The sequence below is a fragment of the Urocitellus parryii genome, chromosome 4 (assembly GCF_045843805.1).
Source record: "Urocitellus parryii isolate mUroPar1 chromosome 4, mUroPar1.hap1, whole genome shotgun sequence".
Taxonomy (NCBI): Eukaryota; Metazoa; Chordata; class Mammalia; order Rodentia; family Sciuridae; genus Urocitellus; species Urocitellus parryii.
The window spans coordinates 65182014-65206922 of NC_135534.1; the positions used below are offsets into that span (position 1 = coordinate 65182014).

The window sequence follows — 24909 nt, forward strand, 5'->3', positions numbered from 1 at the left end:
TCTAAACTATAGTGGCATCTATTGTAATTTATAAGAGAATCAGGCCCTTGGGAATTTTCTGCACACTGAAGTCATCTAATAAAACATTTTGAATATTGCTGTTTCTTGCAGGTGACATACAAATGGCTGAGCTATACGCTAGGAGTTCATGTTAACCAGGCCAAACAGTAAGTTCAGTTTACTTCCAATTTTAATGACATTGGAGTTTTTTTGTTTTGTTTATTTTGATTTTCATGACTACACATAGCCCCTAGGTTAGAACTGATTTTTTTCTCCTGGATACATGGGAAATAATATTATTTTTAATAACTTTTATCTCTATAGGGGGGTTAGTGGGCTTGTATATGAATGTGTGGTGATAAATTTTGCTGGATTTAGTTGCAGTCTTGGCCTCTGGTTAGCATCACTTTGTTATTTCTAATGTATTAAATGGACTTGCCAGTTCTGTTTATAACTCAAATTTATATATCTGTTATCTTACATCTTTACTACATTTTCACTGTACTTCTTAGGCTTATTTTGGGGTGTTATTGAAGTACTATCATAAGGAGGTCAACAGGTGTTTGACTGCTGTATAATAGTACATGACAAGAAAACTAAGTGAAACTACAAAGGGAGTGTTTAAGATGATGCAGAGCATTTTTTAATTTTACTGTATGAGTTTCCTCACTGAAACTTGTGGTCCAACTTGAGCCCAGGAGGGGAATAGCAAGCTTTTGATTTAACTCTAGAATTTTTCAGCCTGCAAAAGTGCAGATACAGTCTGTATTCTGCAGGACTGGTGAACCAACTAAGGACACACATATTGAACACATTTACTTTGTTTTATTCCTTATGGTAGCCTGGTTTTTGTCTGTTCCTTGAGTGATAGGAGTTTTCTCTGAATTATAAAAACATTCCACAAGAATTAAAAAGTCCCTAATCTCTAGAGCAGGTTGATTTGACTTTTTTGGGTTAATGTTAGGTCTAGGAGACTGATTTTGGCTGTGATGTTTAAGCTTTTAAGACCTGAAACTATTAGCCCTGGGATAGACTTGAGCTGGTTTTGAATGCAAAGACCGTGGTGCTGGTCTAAACCTAAGAGCTTCAGTGACTTTGATTATAGACATCTATAAAAGTTATTAGTCATTGCAATTATGAATGTGTAGATATGAAATGAAGCAACTGTTACTATATATACACACAAACACACACATACACACCTGTTGGAGTTTAAAAATGCATATTAAGGGTTAGAGTTTCTGAACTAAAGATGCCTATAATTTTACTGTCGCTAAACTGATTATATATCATTTTTTATAGCTTAACACTATCTAGCTCCTGCCTTTCTGTCCAACTTAATCCTATTCTACTCTCTACCTCACCTATTATCTTCTTCAAATATACAAAATTTATTCTCATCGTAGGACCTTTGTACTAGTTCTTCTGCCTGCCATGGTCCTCTTCCAGCTTTCCTCATTCTTTAGGTTTCAACTCAGATTTCATGTTATATGTAATAAGCTTTCCCTAATGCTCTGTTTCAAGTGTTTCACCTCTTCTTAATTCTTGTCACATCATCCTATTAATTTCCTTCATAATTCTTTTTTGTACCTGGAATTGAACCCAAGGGTGAACCACATCCCCAGCCCCCTTTTTATATTTTATTTAGAAACAGGATCTCACTGAGTTGCTTAGAGCTTCACTAAGTTTCAGAGGCAGGCTTTGAACTCTCAATCTTCTTGCCTCAGCTTCCCAAGCCACTGGTATTATAGTGGGTGTGGTGGTGCCTAACTCATAATTCATTTAAAAAAATTTTTTTTAGTTGTAGATGGACACAACACCTTTATTTCATTTATTTAAATTTATGTGGTGCTGAGGATCAAACCCAATGCCTCACATGTGCCAGGTGAGCACTCTACCACTGAGCCACAAACCCAGTCCCTCATACTAATTTTTTTAAAAAAAATTATGGATATAAAGATTTATGGATATATAATTCACACACTATACAATTCTCCCATTTAAAGTATACAGTTTAATGGTTTTCAGTATAATCAAAATTGTGCAACTATCACCACAATCAATTTTAGAATATTTTCATCACCCCAGAAAGAAATTATATGCCTATTAACAATCACTAACCATTTCCCCAACCTCTTCCTGCCAGCCTTAGACAACCATTAATCTTTCTGTCTGTAGATTTGTCTATTCCAGACATTTCATATACATAGAATCATGTACAGTCTAATATATCTGGTTTCTTTCACTTAGTATGTTTTCCAGATTTGTACAGGTTGCTGCATGCATCGATACTTAATTCCGTTTTATTGCTAAATAATATTCCATTGTATGGTATAAGTTTCCACTTAATTAGGCTACCATAACAAAGCACTACAAAGTAGGTGGCTTAAAACAACAAATTTATTTACTCAGTTCTGGAGGTTAGAAGGCCAAAGTCAAGGTGTTAGCAGAGCTATGCTCCCTTGGAAACCTGTAAGGAAATTTTTTCTTACTTTTGTCCACGATCTAGGTTTGCTAGCGATCTTTGGCATTTCTTGGCTTGTAGCTACATAATTCCAATCTTTGCCTTCATTGTTACATAATATTCTCCTTGTGTGTCTATCTTCACATAGCCATTTTTTTGTAAGGACACCATAGATGTTGGATTAAGAGCCCATCCAACTACAGTATGATCTGCACTTAATTATTTACAATTGTATTAACCCTATTTCCAAATAAGGTTATATGTTAATGTGTTAAGGGTATTGCAAGGGTATTTCTTTTTCAGACTCAATTTAGCCAATAGCATGGATATACTAAATTTAATTTTATCTGTTCATCTGTTAATGGACATTTTAATTGTTTCTACATTTGATTATTATGAATAGCACTGCTGTGAACGCCTGTGTACAAATGTTTGTATAAACATATGCTTTTAGTTCTCAAGTATAGTTTCCTCAGATTGGAATTGCTGGATCATATTGCTGTTTAACATTTTGAGGAACTGACAAACTATTTTTTAGAATGGCTGAACCATCTTAATAATCTCACCAACATTGTGTGAGAATTTCAATTTCTCCATATTCTTGCCAGCCCTTTTTATTTATTTTTTAATATATTTTTTAGTTGTAGGTGAACACAATACCTTTGTTTTATTTTTATGTGGTGCTGAGGATCGAGCCCAGTGCCTCAGACCCTGAGCCACAACCCCAGCCCGTCAACCCTTTTTATTATGTCTTTATTTCACCTCTTTGTAAATATGAAGTAGTATCTCATATAGTCTTAATTTGCATTTTCCTAATGACATTGAACGTCCTTTTATGTGCTTATTGGCCATTTGTATATCTTCTTTGGCGGTTGGAGGGGTAGTAGGAGACTCAGTGGGGTGTGGTTCATGGTAGCTAAGAAGGTGAAGAGAATGATCAAAAGTGTAGGTGGAGTTTTCTCTTGGAATTTTTGAGTTTTTGGCTGTCCTGGTACAAGTATGATATAAGAACCTTAATTAATGCTTCTTAAAATAAAAGATAAATGATATCTTTTTGTCATTAAACTATAAATTATTGAGGGGAGTCAGCTGCAACATTTGCTGGAAGAAAGGATAAAAATGAATTAAAGGATTTTATTAAAAGCAACATTTTGCATTTAGTGTTTGGTTCTTTCAGGTTAATGAATATTTTGGATATTGGGTGGTGTAAGTAAGCTATTTAATTCTGTAGTTATGAAGCAGCATTGAATCTGAGTAATTATTAGCATTAGATTTCAGAGCTGGGCATTTGTGATCATATACATAATAGAGTTTTTAATATTTTAGAGTAATGAATTCTAAATCTCTTGAAACCCTGAGTCATCTCCACCCCAAAAAGCACATGTATATTTGCTGATACTTTGGTGGTAAGGGTTATACAAGACATGTGAATCCCAGATTAAGAGATTCACTAATCTAGTACAGCATTCCCTTGCATTATCTCAGGATATTAAGAGCCTAGAAAAATTGACTTATCCTGGATCTGTCATAGCTAGATAGATAAGTGACTGAACTTACTCTTGATTCAGCAGTGTATTCATTCTAAATCATGGCTCCCATTTTAATGTGGGTTCTGTCCCTCTTATCCTCTTATTAGACTTTTTTTTTTTTTTTTTTTTTTTTTTTTTTTTTTTTTGCTGTGCCAGGGATCTAACCCAGGGGTATGTTACTTACTGAATCACTATGCCAACTCAAACAAGTTGACTCCTATCCCCAAGTCCAATCTAAAGTCCCTTTTAAGAAAACCTCTGTTCATGGACTGAACAAAGATCCTGCTTGAATCCAGGGGTACTTTATCACTGAACTATATCCCCAACCCTTTTTATTTTTTGAGACAAGATCTCACTAACTTGCTGAGGCTGTCCTTGAACTTGTGCACCTCCTAGCCCAGCCTCTTGAGTATTAATTATAGGGATACACCACTTGTGCCTGGCTGCTTTTAAGTCATGAATTAAAAGAGTTTATGAGGTTAAAACTATTACTAATGAATTACTTTTGTTTCTTTGGAACAGGATGCTATATGATTATGTCGAAAGGAAACGGAGGGAAAATTCAGGAGCCCAACTGCATGTCACCTATTTAGTGTCTGGTAGTATCATTCAGAATGGACATTCCGTGAGTTCTCAGAATTTTATAATGGGCTTATATGTGTTTAAGCTACAAACAGTGTTATAACCTTACACTGGAGAAGAAGGAAAAAAACAAGAAGATGATTCAGTATTGTGGAAGTTTTAAGTTCAAAATATTCATCTTAGAGAGGATTTGAATTTTTAGACTACATCTGAAACTCAAAAAAGTTTGGGAAATATCTTTTTTTCCCCAATATTTTTTTAGTTGTCTATGGACTTATTTATTGATATGTGGTTATGAGAATTGAACCCAGTGCCTCTCACATGCTACGCAAGTGCTCTACCACTGTGCTAAAACCCCTGCCTGGGAAATATCTTGACTGTGATACAGAGGCTGTATCATTATGCAGTTTTCTAGGCAATAAGATATTGGGAGACTGCTTCCATTATTCTTTTTTTTTTTTTTTTTTTTTTTTTTAGTTATAGATGGACACAATATATTTTTTTAATGGTGTGCTGAGAATCGAACTTAATGCCTCAAACGTGCTAAGCAAGTGCTCTACCACTGAGCCACAACCCCAGCCCCCATTATTCTTTATACCTTTCTTCAAGGCATGTTGGAGACAGTGGTCATTAAATTTCATCTTGTTCATATTTCAAGCCACAAATCTAAGTGTTCAAACAAGAAAAAAAATAGTTTTTTAACTTCATTTTAATTCTGAGCACTCATTTTGGTAGTTGTGTAGCTATGTTTAATGGGTAGGAAATATTGGCCGGGGACTGACCTAATACAGTGCAGAAGCATGGGCTGGAAACACTTTTATTCTCCTACATCTTCTTTTTATATTGTGGTCCAGGTGTTATCTGCTCATTCTAAACACAGGTTACTATTCTGTTTTCATCAACCCAGCAACAAAGCTTTCTCAAATCTGTTGACTTTCTCTTAACTACTTCTGTATGTCCTTCTCAGGGGCATAGAGATTATTCTATTCCCATGCCTTGGTGGGCACTGGAATCTCTGCCGAGATATCTTATTCCATCTCCTATACCAGGCTGAGCCTTGGGAACAATGTTAGTAATACCCCCTCTCTAGCTTCCTCCCAAAAGTAGACATCTTCCTTGCTCTCATCTTCTTCAAGTCTGTGTGATAGTTCTTTTGCTTCTTCCACTACCAGTCCCATGGACCAGGGCTCCTTCTCAGAGATATGTTAATATGTTTCCCTCTTCCCTTTTGACTTGTCCTCAGAATCGTAGGTTTAGAACCCTGACTTGTCTAAATACTTATTCTTAGTTTTTTAGCAAAAGAATTTTAAGCATGTGATGTTTAAAACTGGAATGTTAATTTAGTAATTTATAAGAAGAAACAAAACTCCTCAAGGGATCAAATCCTTGTATTTTCTAGCCAGCATTTTCTGTACTTATTGGCAAGCTATTTGGCAAGCCAAATGATAATCAAGGTATTTGCAAGTTTAGAATCAGATATCATTATATATCTGAAATAGGAAATTAAGCAGTCTAGATTTATTTACTCTCAAGGATAAACCTGCCACCAGAATTTTCTCTCTGTATGGCTTTTGAATGGATACTGTCAAACTTTGCAACTGTATGTCATTTTTCTTTTTAGGTTTAACTATATTCGTGTCTCTTTAGGTATGTCAGTACCTTTAAACTAGTCGTAGTCTTTTCCTCAGTATCATTGTATTCCCTTAAAATACAGGTTGAGTTTCCCTTTTCTGAAATGCTTGGTACGAGAAGTGTTTCAGATTATGTTTTTTGTTTGTTTATTTCAATATTTGCATATGCATAATAAAGTATCTTGGGAAATGTGATAAATTCTGATTTAATACCCCCTCTCTGGCTTCCTCCCAAAAGTAGACATCCCCTCTTTGTTCTCATCTTCTTAAAATCTATGTGATGGTTCTTTTGTTTTTTCACCACCAGTCCCATGGACCAGGGCTCCTTCTCGGAGCCCTCAGTAGTAATCTGTGTTGATGGATAACCAGATACCACCTGGAACTTTAATATAAAAAGTCTATACATGAAATTCCTTTGTTTCATATATGTCTTATACACATAGCCTGAAATGTAATCTTATACAGTATTTTAATAATTTTGTGCTTAAGGGCTGGGGACATAGCTCAGTGGTAGAGTGTTTATGTAGCATTTGCAAGGTACTGAGTTCAATCCTTAGCACTATCAAAAGAAAAAGAAGAAACTGCATGAACCAGTTTCATGGTACAGAATTTTTTACTTTTGATGCTATACCAGTGCTCAAAAGATTTCAGAATTTATAGCTTTGGGATTTTGAGTTAGGGTTGCTTAACCTACAGTGATTTTGTTTTTGGTCACTGATCTGAGAATTTGTAACAGAGATTCATATGTTGCTATTCATAAAATTTTGAGAGTTTACAGATCTTCTGAATAAGGATTTAAAATTAAAAATTCATGTTTTCAGATAACATACAGTTTTTACTCCAACTCATTATGGCATGGACTCTTAATTTGGAATCCTTAAATTGTATTAGCAGTTGATCTTTAGGGTTCAGGGGATTCTTAGATGAAATCCTAGGATTTTATTCTAGTTGTGTTCCCCAGTGAATTTTTCTGAGAAAAAATTTCTTCCAAAATATGTACCACCTATCATTAGTTAAAAACTTATAGAAATTCTGTTAGACATCTTCTCGATAATATAACAAAAGACCAGAGATAGTCAACTTAAAAATAGGAAAGGTTTATTTTGGCTCATGGTTTCAGTTTATTGGCCCCATTGCTTTTGGGCCTTTGATGAGGCAGAACATCATTATGGGAATATATGGCAGAGGAACCCTCATCTCATGGCTGGATGCAAAAGAGAGAGGAAGAAAGTATCATCCCACAATCCATTTCAAGGGCAATGCCCTCACTAATCTAAAACTTCCTATTAGGCTCCACTTCTTAAAGTTTCTACCATCAAGCAATAGCACCAAGCTGGGAGCTGAGCCTTTAACCCATGGGCCATCGGAGAACACTGAAAATCCAGCTGTTGGAGAAGTTAAAAACTTTTATGCTGTACCTTACTTATAGAGGGCCTTCTATTCTAAATTTAAGAGGACATTTAGCTGAGCACAGTGGAACATGCCTATAGTCCCAGGTACATGGGAGGTTGAGCAGGAGGAGTCAAGTTTGAAGCAACTTAATAAGACTCTGTTTCAAAACAAAAAATTAAAAGGGTTGAGGATAAAGCTCAGTGGTAGAGCACCCCTCCTACGTGCTGGATTCAATCCCAGTACTGCAAAAAAAAAAAAGATTCTGTTCATCTGCTTCATCTGCCAGTCATGGTGGCATAGCTGGATGTGATGGTGTACATCATGCCAATTATCCCAGCAACTGGGAAAGTAAGAAATTGAGAGGTAGATCCTGAGTATTACGTAGCAGTTATAAAACTATTCCTCTTTCATTATAGCCACATCTGGATTCATTGATAAATATGTCTTAGTTGATTCAGCAGTCCCACATTGAATTATTTGAGTTATTTACAATCTTTGGCTATTGCTAATAGTGCTACAGTGAATAGCTCAGAGTATATGGGTAATGTGTATTTTGGGTGGGGGGGTTACTGGGGATTGAATTCAGGGACACTCAGCCACTGAGCCACATCCCCAGCCCTATTTTCTATTTTATTTAGAGACAGGGTCTCACTGAGTTGCTTAGCGCCTTGCTATTGCTGAGGCTGGCTTTGAACTCATAATCCTCCTGCCTCAGCCTCCCAAGCTGCTGAGATTACAGGTATGCACCACCATACCTGGCAGTTGTGTGTATTTTTGTTAGTGTGTTTTGAAATTACATTCTTAGAAGTAGAATGGTTGGATCAAAGTATAAATGTATATGTATTTTTTGGTGGGGGGATACTAGGGATTGAATCCAGGGGTCCTCTCCCCACTGAGCTACATCCCAGCCCTTTTATTTTATTTTGAAATAGGGTCTTACTGAGTTTCCCGGATTGGCCTTGAACTTGGGATCTTCCTTCCTCAGCCTCTGGAGGTGCTGGGATTATAAGCATGTGTCACTAGGCTGTATATGTACTTTTGTTGATTATTGACGAATACATCTCCATTTCTTATTTTTCCTGAACAGGTATGAAGAGTACCTGTTTCCACACAGCACATGTTGTCATCTGTGTCAGGGCTATTTGTATTCCTTTTGCAATTATCTGTAACTCTTGCCCATTTTCCTAAAGGGTCTTTGTTTTTAGTTTTGTGGGTTTTTTTTTTTTTTTAAGAAACTCTACTAACCATTTGTGATACTAGTTGCAGATACTTTTCTTACTTAATCATTTGTCTTTGAACTTTTGTTGAAGTTCTGTTTTCATCCAAAAGTTGTTAGCTTTTATGGGTTATTTTAATTTTTTCTGGATTTGAATCATACATAGGATACTTCCTCATTCTTAGGTTATATTAGATTACAGAAGAATTCATGTATGTTTTCTGTTGCATATATGTTTTCATTTTTACTCTTAAATCTCTGATCCATTTAGCATTCTTTTTTTTATTATTATTATAATTCCCATTTTATTTTTTTCTAGAAGATAGATTTTCTTCACTCTTTAAGGACCTAGCTCTTACATGGGCTTTGGTGGAGGTCATGGGGTGGCACTAGCAGGTCTTAAACGGAGTGGGAGTATTCAGTCCTTCCAGGCTTCATGAGATCGATTCCTGACCACCTTGCTGTGAATGGCATAACTCACACAGTAATGCACCTTTACATGGAGCTTGGGAAACACATAAGCATTAAAATACTTGCTTTAGAAACATCCCTGATGGCTGCGGTGTTTCAAATGGTGAACTTCTTAATGGCCTGTCCTTGGCATGCACCTGGCACAGTTTGAGCAACAAATAGGCTGCACATGGCTGTGGCTTTTTTGGCCTGACCATTATTTCTTCTTTTTTTGGTATTTCTTCTCCATGGCATGGGCTCTCAATTACCCACAACCCCAGAACCTCTTCTTCCTTTCAGCCTCTACCCAGACTTCCATGCTCCCTGTTTAGCATTAATTCTGGTGTATGGTATGAGGGGGAAGAAGTAATTTTATCTGGATCCATATGGGAATACAGTACTTCTCATTAAATCACTTAACTAAAAAGCTCTTTCTTCTCACACTGATTTGAGATGCTGTATTTTATTTCATTGTAGTATTTATCCCTGTACTCTCATTTTCCTTAACCTTACTAAGAAGTTTTAAAGGAAGCAAATTAAAAATGAATCTGACTTTATTAAACTATAACATACATTTGAATGGTACCATTATTTTCCTAATTTCACATTTCAAGCACAATTGAATTATTAACAAGGAAACTTCCAGGTTTCAAGTTCTGTTGATGAAGTGTTGTTTCTTTACAGTGCCACAAGGTTGCAGTAGTGAGAGAAGATAAATTGGAAGGTAGGTATTTTAACAGTTTAGTAAGTTTTTCCTTTTTCTTCTTATGGCATCAGTGTTGGTATAATAATAAATCTGCCCCTAACATCTGCATATAATATGTTAGCTATTTAGCCGAAGAACTCTGTGTTCTTTTTATTAGTAGTTTCTGAAACATGTTAAAATATGATACTTCATCTGCATAACTTCCCACTAAGTCAATAACTTCTGACATTTATAAAGCACTTTTATCATAGGATTTTAAACCTCATGACAGACATGCAAAACTGTCATGTATATAATGTGGGCCATCTCATCCACTGTAAAAAGACAGTAGTCTGAATGTTGTGCTGTATTTCATAATACATTTTAGAGAAGAACATTGTAGAATGTTTTTCTAAAAGTCAGAAAGACTAATAAATTAAATAAATCCAACTGGGAGATATAGCTCAGTGTTAGAATGCTTGCCTAGTGGGCACAAGGTCCTGGATTTGATCCCTAGCATCAAACACACAAAAAGTCTGACTTTCGGTGCTATTAATGCTACTATTCTATTGTTTAAAAATCCATTTCAAAAAATAATATGACCCTCATGTCCTCATGATCTTGGGTCCATATCTGAAGACAAAACTTCACTGTTGTGCCTTGTATATACAAAGGCTCCTGCCAGTGGAGTGCGATTTTTACCAAATTAATTCTGAAATATTCAAAGTGTTGGGAATGTCTAATTTTTCTATCTGGATTTCCACAGTGGAAGCAAAGCAAGCAGGCATTCATCATTTAGTATATGTGTATTGATTATCTACTGTATGCCAAGCTCTATGGTAGGGAATGGGGACATGGAGCAAGTTAGGCCTAACCCCTTCCCTTGTGAAACTTAAATTTATGCTAGTTTTTCTTCTGCAGACTTATCTAGTTAGTTGTATTTTTGTTATATAGTTGCTTTCTCTAAAGTAAAATTGGGCTACATAAACAACTCTTTTCAGGTAGAGATTATTTAGTCTTTATATGCTAGTGTAAGGTTCCTCCCTGACAGGTGGGGGGGAACCCATAGTCATCATCAATCATTAATTAATATTTGCTGAGTGTCTACTGGATGAGTGATAATCTCACAGGTGCTGTACTTAGAAATGATTCACCACCACCTACCTTGTCATAATGTCCCCATTGCAGACAGAAGAGTTGATATTACACTGTATATGTGGCTATTTGGCCTTTTAGAGTTTTTTAGACCACCACAGATTGCAAATGGTTTTAATGCAGAAGGGTTTCTTGTTAAAGTCCCCTATGCTATGAAGTTTGTGTATTAACAGACTGCTTTTCCTGTTGACTTGTAGCAGTGAAGTCCAAGCTTGCTGTGACTGCCAGCATCCATGTGTACAGCATCCAGAAAGCTATGCTAAAGGACAGTGGGCCTCTGTTCAATACTGACTATGACATCCTTAAAAGCAACTTGCAGAACTGCAGCAAGTAAGCTCCTTAATGTTCCTTGTGGGCTTCTTTGCGAATTGATTTTGTAAGATGTTTACACAGTGGCTGCCTCTTAAGAGTGAATGCCAAGTCTAGTAAAACCCCATTTATCTTGCAGTAAGACACATGCCTGGTTTTATTAGTACATCATAAGGTGAAAAATAGCAGCCACAACCCATATTGAAAACCCCAGTGGACTCCCCATAAATCTATTTCTCATATATTTATCCTGTCACCACCACCAGAAATGTTTGTTGTGTCCCCTCATTACTCCCTTACCCCAGTCTCTGCTGTTTAAATTCTACCCATCCTTCAAAAGCTAGTTCAAATATTGTCCTTCAAAAAATTATTCCTAATTTGATGTTCCTCTGCCTTCCATCCAAAAGCATCTCTTTCCTCTGTAGCTAGGATCAGATCTTGGCCATCTTTTGTATCTTCCACAGCACAGAGAGGTAATGGCCTATGATACCTGTACATTTTGGAAATTGATGATTATAGGCTTAAGTTGTACTTTGCTGCTTAATAGCCCAGTACTTTGGACAAATTACGTAAACTCTTTAAGCTTTGGTTTATTCATCCATAAATTAGGTATAATTTAGCCTGCTTTGTGGGATTTTATTGAGGGTTCAAGTCAATTCCCCAAACATACATAGTGAGCACCTACTGCTTTCACACATACTAAGCAAGGTAATTTGATGTCATTCAGCAATATCTGATGAATCCCTATGAAATGCCACACACTATAGATTGAGTATGTGCCAGTGTATTGAGTATGTCCCTTGTTCTAGGGCTAATTGTCTGATGGGAGATGAGCAGTTACAGTACAACTTTGCAGTGCAATCAGAGGAGGAATAGTGTAAAAAGATATTGGGGATGGGTAGTTCTCCCCACTTCTGGATGAATGAGGCAAGAGGCAAGACAGAGAAGGCTCCCTAAAGTTTAGGACAACTAAGTTGATGACTGAAGGCCTAGTACAAATAGGCAGGCAAAGAAATGGGAGAGTAAATACAGCTAAGAGAAAACATGCATGTGTGGAACCATGATAATCATCTATGATTGAACTTAGAGTAAGAGGTAAGAAATAATTAGAAGACTAGAGAAGTCTAAAAGGAGTCAGATTATGCTTTGACTACTAGGAAATGGAGTTTAGCTTTGATTCTGAACATCTGGGAACCACTGAAAATTTTCAAACAGGTGGATGAAATGATCATAACCATACTTTAGAAAGGTGATCCTGGCTATGATGTTGGAGGTAGATCAGAAGGAAGTAATCTGGAAGCAAGGACATGAGAGTGGAGAAATGTCTCAGTGATCCAGTGTGCATTTGACAGTTATCTGAATTGAAGTAATGGTATTGGGTGGAGAGGTATGAAGGTTGAAAACTCTTCAAAACCTCTAAGTATGGTAGTGGCTGGGGGTAAGGTGTGTGTGTGGAGGTCACACTGTTCATGGTGTTAAGGATGATCTCATGTTTCTGGCTTGGTCCTGTGAGTACTAAAAGAGAATTTAAGAGAGATTGGCTTTAGGAAAAGAGGGGGAAATGTTGGATTGGATTTTAGACATGTTGAGTTTGAGAAGCCTGTAGGAAATCCCGATGGGAATGTGCATTCCATTAGATAGATGAGTCTAGAGCTAACAAATAAAAGCAGTAAAGACAGAGATTTTAGAATCAAAGGAGGTAAGTAAACAGGCCATGGCAGCAGATATAGTCATGCAGAGACTTATAGAATCGAAGAAAGGCAGAAAGTAAAACTCTAGGCCACAATTAGTAGCTGTGTGACCTTGGGAAAATTGTTTCTCTGTGACTCAGCTTCCTTACCAGTAAAATTGATCTAATAGTACCATCCTCACAGGGCTATAGAGGATTAAATGAATTAAAATATATGAGCTCTTACCAATAGTCTTTGGCACATAGTAAGCACTATTTAGTGACAGTTATTTTTTTTAAATAGTTGTAGATGGACACAGTATTTTTATTTATCTTTATGTGGTGCTGAGGATTGAACCCAGGGCCTCAGCGAGGCAAGCACTCTACCACTGAGCTACAATCCCAGCCCTAGTAATGGTTATTTTTAAACAGATGGTCAGAAAAAGAGGGGGTGCTAGAGGAATCAGCCAGAGAAAAGAGGAAAATCGCACAAGTTATTTGGGATTCCAGAAGCTAAAGGAAGTTCCAACAAGGATGGACTGGTAGACGTTGTTAAATGTTGCTGAATAGCCAAGTAAAGTAGGAACTGAAAAGTGTCCACTGGATCTAGAGATAACCTTGACAAGACAGTTTTTCAGGGCAAGGACCAGATGCTAGTCAACCAAGTAAATGGGAGAACAAGGAGAATTGAGACAAACTGATATGAACAACTCTTGGAAATTTTAACTGTGAAAATGGGAGGGAAAGAGAGCAGTAGCTGAGGAGAAGTTGAGATTGAGGAAGGATAATATACAGTTTTAAAGTCAAGAATGCCTTCAAGTTGTATTATTAGGAAACTGTCATAGGAAAAGGTTGAAGGTCCTGGGGTAGATGGGATAACTGATAGAGACTGGTCCTTGAGAAGAAATAGATACAGAATTGCCAAAAATAATTAAGTTCATGAGAATAGGGACTGTGTCTATTTTGTTAACTATATACCCCAAAATAGTGCCTAGCACTTAGTTAGCATTCAGTAATGCTAACTAATGTTCTTTAATAATTGTTCTTTAGTTTGAAACTTTGATTATATAGCTATTCAAATATTTATTAAGTAAATAAATGTAATTATATAGCCAGAGAGTCATAATTTTATAAGTCCAGTGTCTTTTAGGGAAGGATTTCAAGAGTACTCTGATAAGTTTATATAAAATATGTTGTTAGATTTTAAAAATAATCTGCATTAAAATCTTATCATGGCATGTCAAGTTCTTAAAACCAGTTCTGTTATATCTAGCAAGTAAGCAAACAAGAATAAAAGTGACTCACAAGTTCAAAATGAAATTTGCCCAGGGCCCACTAAAATAAACAGGGCAAGTAGAAATGTGGTAATAGGATGCACTTCAGTGAAACTTTACCTAAATTCTTCAAGTATCCTTGGTAGAAATGTGAAGAATTTATCTCCAATAAAGAAGTTTGTGTTTGGTCCTGAGAATTATGGGCCAACTGAGATCTGACTCATGGTTTCATGTATTTTAAGTGCTGTGACAGGAAGAAAATTGAAATTTTAGGATTAAGCAGATTCTTCACTCTTCAGACATGCTCCCAACCTAACTTGGTCTTTTCCTCATTGCCAGTTCCTGGTTTTGACCTTAAGGCGTGGAATGCAGACCAAACGGAGAAAGAGTTGTCTGAGGGCCAACTTTATATGTTGACAATGAAATAAAACCTTGCCCTTTTCCTTGTGCATGGAAGCACTGCAAGGCCAGAGAGGAAGAACAGTGGGTGACAGTAAATGTTTTCCGTCTGTTCTTAGCTCTGATACACCAAAGATGTGTTTTAATGTAGGGTTTTCTGCTGGGATCATAATGAATCAGTGTAAGATATTTGGAGCTGTAAACTCTAGCTTTAGGGCTTTTCAAGTCTAATGTTATTTCTGAAATGAAATGATATATTAGGGATTTTTTTCCATAGGCCACTGATTCCAGCAGTTAATCTTTTTTTTTTTTTTTTTTTAGAGAGAATTTCTAATATTTATTTTTTAGTTCTCGGCGGACACAACATCTTTGTTGGTATGTGGTGCTGAGGATCGAACCCGGGCCGCACGCACGCCAGGCGAGCGCGCTACCACTTGAGCCACATCCCCAGCCCCCCAGCAGTTAATCTTGAAGTTGTATTTGTGATTTCTGGCAATTGCTGCCACTGCATAGTTTCTAAATCTTCCCCATCTCCCACTCCAAATTGAGGTGATACACTAAAGAAGGGAGACAAACCAGAAACTTCACTTTTAGTGGCTTAAATAGTCTTTCTTTCAACATGTTTTTTCTGACACTTGCTGTATGTCAGATTTTGTGTCAGGTGACTGGAATATGAAAGATGAATAAGATCTTCAGGGAACTCTCACCTACCCCATTAAGCAACAAATTAGGGGAAGCAAAATGTTTTGATATGGAAAGTTGAAGAACTTTGCTTTATGTAGAGCCCTTTGTGAAAGCTGAATCAGTTACCCATTCACAATGTGGAACATTACATTATATATTTGTGTGAAGTAGGCATACCTACAATTTAGAGAATAAGAGATGAATATTCCCTTTAATAGGCCATGTAAACCATTCACCATATTCTTTCACTTGGCCTTCAGCATAATACTTGTCTGCTGTTGCTAGTTGGTACTATTAGAAATTAGTAGCAAATGTTTGACTTCATAATGGCTGCCATTCTTTCTGGAGTGAGATGGTATCTTAGAGTGGTTTTAATTTGCATTTCTCTGATTGGTAGAGAAATGCAAATTAAATGCAAATTAAATTATGAAGTCAAACAATAATAAGTGCTGGCGAGGATGTGGGGGAAAAGGTACACTTGTACATTGCTGGTGGGACTGCAAATTGGTGCAGCCAATTTGGAGGGCAGTATGGAGATTCCTTGGAAAGCTGGGAATGGAACCACCATTTGACTCAGCTATTCCCCTTCTTGGACTATACCCAAAAGACCTAAAAAGAGCATACTACAGGGACACAGCTACATCAGTGTTCATAGCAGCATAATTCACAATAGCTAGACTGTGGAACTAATCCAGATGCCTTCAACAGATGAATGGATTAAAAAAACGTGGCATTTATACACAATGGAATATTACTCATCACTAAAAAATAACAAAATCATGGCATTTGCAGGGAAATGGATGGCTCTAGAGCAGATTATGCTAAACAAAGTTAGACAATCCCTAAAAAACAAATGCCGAATGTCTTCTCTGATATAAGGGAGGAGACTCAAAATAGAGTAGGAAGGAAGAGCATGAGAAGAAGATTACCACGAAACAAGGAAAAGAGGTGGGAGGGAATGGGAGGGAGAAGGGGAATTGCACGGAAGATGGAAGGAGACCCTCACGGTTTCACAAAATACATATATGATAGTGTGAGGGGGAAGGGAAGAAAAAAAAAGATAAGTGTCACAGTAGAATGGGTGGAGAATAGTGATGGGGGAGATAGGGAGGGCAGCAGAATACAACTGACACTAGGATTGCTGTATGTATACACGGGATATATAACCAATGTGATCCTGCAATATGTACATGCGGAAAAATGAGAATTCATACCCTGTTTGAATCAAATGTATGATATGTCAAGATCATTGTATTGTCTTGAGCAACTAATAAAAAAAAAAAAAAGGAAGAAATTAGTAGCAAATGGCTGTGAAGGACCACAAGTTATAAGAGCCAGTGACTCTGTTTCTGGCTTCCATGTTTTAAAGCATGACCACTCTGGCCAGGAGAGTTGCCAGGAAATGTCTTAATATTTAGAGCTTTTAGTTTTTGGGTACTAGAGATTGAACTCAGGGGCACTCGACCACTGGGCAGCATCCCCAGCCCTATTTTGTATTTTATTTAGAGACAGGGTCTCACTGAGTTGCCTAGTGCCTCGCAGTTGCTGGGGCTGGCTTTGAACTTGCAATCCTCCTGCCTCAGCTCCCAAGCTGCTGGAATTACAGGTATGCACCACTGCACCCTACTGAGCTTTTAGTTTTGATTCAGTCAATAGTTGTTGTGTATCTGTCCTTATAAGAGGAAGGTCCTTAAATAAGGGATAACCATTTGGTTTCCTAAGGATGGTAAAATTATTAAATCTTTTATTATTGTTTTGTATATTCTTATTTTTTTAATTAGGATTTTTTTTTTCATAAAAGCAAGAGTATTCAGTAAGGTATTCCAAATACCTTATTTGATTCCAAATCTAGCTCTATTACTAACTAGATGGATAACTTGGAACAGATCTCTTATTTCTCTCCAGTTATTTATCTAAATGAAAATTTTGTACAAAAGTTTTTCCAAAATCCATTCTAGTTCTAACATTCCCTAGTTTTATAATATTAGGGGTTAGAAGGTACTATGTGAAAGAAACAAGAGTTTGAAAATAAGATTTTGATACTGGCATCAATTTAATATTACCATTTTGTCTTTAGGTTTAGTGCCATACAATGTGCAGCTGCGGTCCCTAGAGCTCCCACAGAATCCTCATCTTCTAGCAATTTTGAACAGTCAAATCTTCAGGCATCCAGTGAGACACAAGCCAGTAATGAGCTGACAACCAATGGTCATGGCCCACCTGCCTCCAAACAGGCTTCCCAGCAGCCCAAGGGAATTATGGGAATGTTTGCCTCCAAAGCTGCTTCTAAAAGCCAAGATACAAACAAGGAGACCAAAATAGAGACTAAAGAAGTAACAAATGTAAGTCTTCTTTGAAAATGGACCTTTATTACAGTGTGGAATGTTATCCAGGAAAGCATTACTAGTGCCCTTGGTAGTTTAATTATGTAAGGTTCTGACATTTAGTTCTGATTTTTCTCCCACTTTGATCCCTGTAATACTGTATTCTCAAGTCCTTTTTCTTTGGCTGATACTTGTCACTGATGCTTGCATTCCCTTTCTATAAAATGGTAATGTGTACCCTATACACACTGTAAGATTATTATGAGAGCCCGTTGAAATAATGCATGTGAAAATGCCTCAAAAATTACAAAGTGTATTATCAATGTGTCATTTTGAGAATATCTTATATTCTGGTCTTTGACATATATACCTTCCTAGTGTAGTTAACGTTTTTATTTTATGCATCTTTTCTTTCTTTCTCTTCTCTTCATGTTTTTTATTGATTAGTCATCTAAACTCACTTATTTGGGTATTGACTTAATAAAAATATCAGGTGCCATTTAAAATATTCAGGAAAGTATGGCATTGTTACTACTGTTATCATCACTGTCATTTTCAAGCTTTTGCTCTGGGAGAGGAAAAGAGGGGTGGAGGGAAACAAAACATTTATTGAGGTTCTGTTGTATGCCAATGGTTTGATCTTTGCTTAAATCCTCCTTTTTAAAAAAATATTTATTCACAATACCTTATTTCACTCTTTTAATTTTTACGTGGTGCTGAGGATCAAACCCAGGGTCCCGCGCATGCGAGACGAGTACTGTACTGCTGAGCCACAACCCCAGCCCTTAAATCCTCTTATCAATTCTTTTTGGATCTTAGCATTTTTATATTATATGTAATAAAACTAAAGCCTAAACTTATAACTTGCGTAGAGGTTATACTGATGTTAAATGTAGAACCAGGGCCAGGATTGTGGCTCAGTGGTAGAGCACTTGCCTAGCATGCATGAGGCACCAGGTTCGATCCCTGGCACCACATAAAAATAAACAAATAAAATGAAAGTGGAAAAAAAAAAAGTAGAACCAGGATTCAAGTCTACTTATGATTATTAAAAACGTAATATTTTGTTTCCCTCTTTGTTTGCTGTATTGCTTCTGATCTTTTTTAATCCTCTTAATCTAAATTGTTGTAAAATATGCTCAAGAAAAACCTAAACATATCCATGGATAATAATTTTTATAAGAACTATGAGAAGTAAAGCTTTGGAAATTAACATTTGATACTATCATCTAATGCTTACACATTTTCACATGATTACATAGAGTCTGTACCACTGGCCAGTGCTCTGTTATTGAAGAGATTGTTCAAGACAATGCTACTTTAAGAGGAGCCTAAACACTAGAAAAAAAATCATGTGTTTTCTTTTCCATGTTTTTAGGCATCTTCAACAGGCAGCAAAGTACCAGGAAAGGGGAATGTGATGAGCAATTTTTTTGGAAAAGCTGCTATGAGTAAGCATGTTTTTATTTTCCTTTGACTAATAAGTGAATGTTAATGAAATAACATTTTAAACCTGAGATGAATGCCATCTTATCCGGTTTTTGCCTATCCAGGCACTCCTGCTTCCTTATATACATTTGCATTATACTAATCATATGTTGATGAAAGTAATGAACTGACAAAGTGAATTTTCTGGGTTAGCTGGGCTCAGTTGAGATATCTTGGAGGGTAGTTTACTATTTGAACTTCTACTTACTGCCTTGACAAACAAGAATGATGTATTTACTTTATAAGCCTCTTGAAAATGGATGTTCAAAACAAAAGGGAGAGTGCCTGTTTACACAGTATAATGTTGAGGTCAGTGTCATTGATATTGCCATCACTTTGCTTGTATGACTTTAATTAGTCCTGTGTACCAAAGGGCCTCAAAAGCAAATCTGTTGCCTTTCTTTAGTTATTTTTTTAATTGGTTCTTCTTGCTTATACATGACAGTAGAATCCATTTTGATAAAATTATACAAGTATGGAATATATCTTTTTTTTTTTTTTTTTTTAAAGAGAGAGTGAGAGAGGAGAGAGAGAGAGAGAGAGAATTTTTATTATTTATTTTTTAGTTCTCGGCGGACACAACATCTTTGTTTGTATGTGGTGCTGAGGATCGAACCCCGGCCGCACGCATGCCAGGCATGGCGCGCTACCGCTTGAGCCACATCCCCAGCCCCTGGAATATATCTTATTCTAATTAGGACCCCATTCTTGTGGGTGGGCATGATGGTGAGATTCACTTAGGTATTTTCATATGTGTACATAGGAAAATTATGTTAGATTTATTCTACTGTCTTTCCTTTTCCTATTCCCCCTTCCTTCATTTTGTTCCCCTTTGTCTAATCTACTGAATTTCTCCTCTTCCTCTCCCCCTCCACCCTTAATTATGGTTTAGCTTCCACAAATCAGTGAAAATTTGTAACCTTTGGTTTTTTTATACTGCCTATTTCACTTAGTATGATAGTCTCCAGTTTAATCCACTTGCTAGCAAATGTCATAATTTCATTCTTGTTTATGGCTGAGTAATATTTAATTGTGCATATATAGCATACTTTCTTTACCCATTCATCTGTTGATGGGCATCTAGGTTGGTTCCATAGCTTAGCTATTTGTGAATTGTGCTGCTAAAAACACTGATGTGGCTGGGTCACTGTAGTATGTTATTTTTAAGTCCTCTGGGTCAAATGGTCGTTTCATTCCTAGTTTTTTGAGGGATCTCTATACTGCTTTTCATACTGCACCAATTTGCAGTCCCACCAAAAATGTATGAATGGGGCTCCTAATTAGAATAAGATATATTCCATGCTTATATAATTTTATCAAAATGGATTCTACTACCATGTATAACTAAGAAGAACCAATTTTAAAAAGCAGGGAAAGCATTCTTGCCAACATGTGTTGTTACTTATATTCTGGATAATTGCCAGTCTGACTGGAGTAAGATGAAATCTCAGTGTAGTATTTTTTTTTTTTTACTTATTTTTTTGTACTAGGATTGAACCCAGGGATGCCCAACCACTGAGCCACATCCCCAGTTATATTTGTCTGTGAATATGTGTGTGTGTGTGTGTATTTATTTATTTAAAAAATATATATGTATATATACACACACAAATATATATATATATATATATATATATATATATATATATATATATATATATATATATATAGACAGGGTCTCATTAAGTTGCTGAGGCTGACATTGAAATCATGATCCTCCTGCCTCTGCCTCCCAAGCTGCTGGGATTATAGATGTGCGCCATTGGGCCCAGCTCAGTGTAGTTTTAATTTGCATTTCTCCAATTGCTAGTGATGATGAAGATTTTTTCATAATATTTGTTGATCATTCACTTAGAGTATTCACAATAATGAATTAGACCTCATTATGATTTTGATAAGCCCAAGTAGTAATGGTCATTTAAACATAGTTTTTGGGAAACCAAAACTCTCCCATATTTAGAATAATAATAAGTCTTTCTTTTGGGGAAAAAAAATCAATTGTCACATTTTTTTTTTTTTTTTTTTTTTTTTTTACTTCTAATATCAAGTACACAACCTCTGAGGATATGTGACAAAATACTAGGATAGGAACAACTCAAGAGCCGCAAAATAATTATGGCACACTTCCCTGGAGTCTCAGTTTTGTGAAGAGTTTTTAGGGAAAAATTTTGTTACATGCCCGTGCAAGGAAAATTAGTCAAATTCTGCCTCTGATGGCCAAATTGGTAGCCAAGGAAGGGACTAAGGTAATAGTGTCTTGTTTGCCATGAAAGCTATCAAAGAAGAACATTTGTGTTCTGAAAGCATATAGAAAATGTTATACTTTCAGGTTATTGAGAAACAACATTTGTATTATTACAGGCACAGTGTATCAAAGGGCTTCTGTGAAAAAACATCATGCTGATGTCACTGTACTGGGCCACCCAGTACCCAAGCAAATTATGGTTTCTTGGCAATTTTGATGAGACCCAGGAGTTGGTGGTGGTTTTATGTTTGTAACCTTAAGAAACAGTGATTTTTTAAATTAGTATTTAAAAAATACATAAGATACTTGAATATTTGCTTGTTTTGAAAAAATACCAAACTGTACATAAAAATAGACTTATTTATTCATGTGTTTATTTAACAAATATTGATTGAGCACCTACTGTGTGTACTGGTGGTACAATGTTAAACAAAAGACAAAAGGCCCTTGGCTGTAATGTTTTACTAGGAGAAGACACACAAATGGGAGAGAGAGAGAAATATATGGAAAAAATAAAATAATCAGTGTAATTGCTAGACAGATGTTATGATAACATGTAATAGAGGAAGAGGGAAAACCTGGACAAAGTAAGAAAATTATTCACCTAATAAAAGAATCACAAAGTTGATTTATTTAACAGATGTTCTTAAAGGCTGAATGTTCAGGGTAAAATTATGATTTTTTTATTGCATTTGACACATGACAAGATCATTGCAATGAAAATGAGCTCTAGAGTTGGATGAAGAGAGTTTATTGTGGGGACTTGAACTATTTAAACTTAATGCTGGATGATAGCAAGTGTTGGCAAGGATGTGGAGAATTTGAACCCTCATACGTTGCTGTGGAGAGTGTAAAATAATGTACTCACTTTGGAAAATGGCTTGTCAATACTTTAAAAAATGAAACCAGGGTTACCCAGTAATTCCATTCCTAGGTATCAGGTGAATTAAAACAGTATTCCCACACAAAAACTTGTACAAAATGTCCATAGCAGCATTTTTCATGATAACCAAAAAGTGGCAACAATCCAAAAATCATTTATCATTAGATGATAAATGTGGTATATCCAAACAGTGAAATATTATTTGGCCATAAAATGGAATGGTATTCTATCATTTGCAACATATTTATTCTCCTGTTCAGTTTGGGATGTTCTGATGGAAAGTTTGAAAAGCACTGGTACTTGAGAACAACAGTATTGAAAATGCAAGCAAATGTATCACCATTGGCTGATGGATTCCACCATTCAGGTTTCTCATTCAAATTTTCAAAAGTATAAATGGATTGCATTTTACATTCAAATCCATCCCTTATACTTTCAAGTAATATATATGACATAAAAAATCATTATTCTGGGGCTGGGAATGTGGCTCAAGTGGTAGCGCGCTCGCCTGGCATGCGTGCGTTCCGGGTTCGATCCTCAGCACCATATACAAAGATGTTGTGTCCGCCGATAACTAAAAAATAAATATTAAAAAATTCTCTCTCTCTCTTTAAAAAAAAAAAATCATTATTCTAAGCTGTGCATAACAGCCAAAACTACAATGTCAGTGTTTTGTTTTGTTTTGTTCTATTTTTCCTACACAATAGATTATTTAAACTGATAAAATTTGCAACCAAACCTTTTTGAGGAGTCTCTGGCTGGTTTACAGCTTTCTAGTTGTATTTTGTGACCTTGCTGGCAGAAAGCTATTCCTGAGTTCAGCTTGAAACCAAGATTATATGCTTCTATAGTTTCTCAGATGACTAGGCCCACCCTGTTTGCATTTCTTAGTCTTCTGCATTGCACAGTAGTTGTTTTCGTGTTCTTTAGTTTGGTGTAGGAAAGAGACCAGAATTTTGAGGAGTTAAACCAGGTCCTTATCTTCACTTTTACTTTTTCTATCAGTGTTCCTTGGGTAAGTCATTTAACTTCTTATAATGCATTTTTTGAAGCCTTATGAAAATCTTGTATCTATTATCCCAATTTTTACAGAGAAAAATGACTTTTAGATAAAATAACTTGCTCAGGAGGAAAGAGGATTTGAACTAAAATATGTCTTTCAATTTTATCATTAAAATAATATAAGATAATAAGATAGCCTGGTATTAAAAGGTTGAATATGATAGATAGGTCTTGCTACAAATTTTGTTGATGTTATTTGTAAACTATATATTCTTGGGAAGCATTGTTTAATTCCTGTGATTCTTAGTTTTCCTTATCTAAAAAATTAGAAAGATGATACCTCACAAAGTTGTGTTTCTAAGCCTTGCTTTTACTATCATTTGGCCTGGGGGCTGTGATATGATGAGAGATTAGTGGAAGGCAGAAATGAAAACAGTTATAGCTAGAGTAGTCATCAAAAAGGAGAAATATTTTCTGAATAGACTGTGGGATCTGTTAGGAGAGAGACTATTTTTTATCCTTTTAGCCTCGATGCTAATATGTTACCTGGCGCATAGTGGACTGTCAAAAGAATGATGGATTAATATTGCACCATGGGGTTATGTATCGTCAGCTATACTTTATTTGTAGATAAACTTAAAGTCAATTTGGATTCAGAACAAGCTGTGAAAGAAGAAAAAATAGTGGAGCAACCTCAAGTGCCTGTCACTGAACCAAAACTGGCAACTCCTGCAGACCTGAAGAAATCCAGCAAAAAAGCAGAGCCTGTTAAGATGCAGCAGAAGGAAAAAAAATGGTAGGAAAATTTTGTCGCTTGTGAGGGAAGAGTGTCTACTGGGGGTGAGAGGTCTATTTGGGCTTATTGACAGAGGACACTTTTCAGTTGAGTAGTAAATCCTTCTTAATGCCTTAGGGATACAACCACACAACCAAAATGGAGAGAGAAGCTTAGTAGCTTATCTAGTGAAATAGTCCTGTGAAATCAAGACAATTTGGGTGATTTAGGGCCCAAAGTCTCATTTTTGCTTCATTGATCTAAATTGATAATCCTTTTTCTCCTTACTTAATTTTAAACATGTGGACATGGCATAAGTACCTAAAAGTGTGTGTGAGTGTGTGCGTGTTCATATGTGTTTTACTTCAAGCTGCCAAATGAAAGGTTACTGTTTCCAGTCAAATTTAAGAGAAAAAGTTCTTTGTTTTCTTTTTATATCAATGAGTTTATTTTTCAAGTGGTAAAATGTAATTAGAAAAGAAAATAAAAAGCACACAAGCTGTTAAAAATGGATCCAGGAATTTGAGACACTACCTCATAGTTGGTAGAAATTAGTCTGTTGAAAGAAATTCTAAAGGACACTGTCAGCACTGATAGGCCCACAAAGACCTGACTTTTGTGGCAAAGTTGGGGTAACTTTAGTAGAAAACATCAACAAAATGTTGCTGTTTCAGAGGGTTAAGGCTCTGTCTAGTAGACCTTGCCTCCTAGGAACATGTGATACATATGGATTAAAATGTCCCAAACTGTGGG

General features: G+C 36.2%; 1 protein-coding gene and 1 pseudogene across 1 annotated transcript in view; one reads left to right on the forward strand and one right to left on the reverse strand.

Moving 5' to 3' along the window:
• The window catches only part of Pold3 (DNA polymerase delta 3, accessory subunit), a 40585-nt gene that overhangs the window by 1298 nt on the left and 14378 nt on the right, over positions 1-24909 (forward strand). The window contains exons 2-8 of the mRNA XM_026379504.2: positions 112-167; positions 4516-4618; positions 9949-9988; positions 11302-11434; positions 17517-17781; positions 19142-19214; positions 24012-24177. Coding sequence (XP_026235289.2) covers positions 112-167; positions 4516-4618; positions 9949-9988; positions 11302-11434; positions 17517-17781; positions 19142-19214; positions 24012-24177 — 836 coding nt within the window. The remainder of the gene's footprint in view (positions 1-111; positions 168-4515; positions 4619-9948; positions 9989-11301; positions 11435-17516; positions 17782-19141; positions 19215-24011; positions 24178-24909) is intronic.
• On the reverse strand, positions 9170-9519 carry LOC113175257 (small ribosomal subunit protein eS26 pseudogene; annotated as a pseudogene).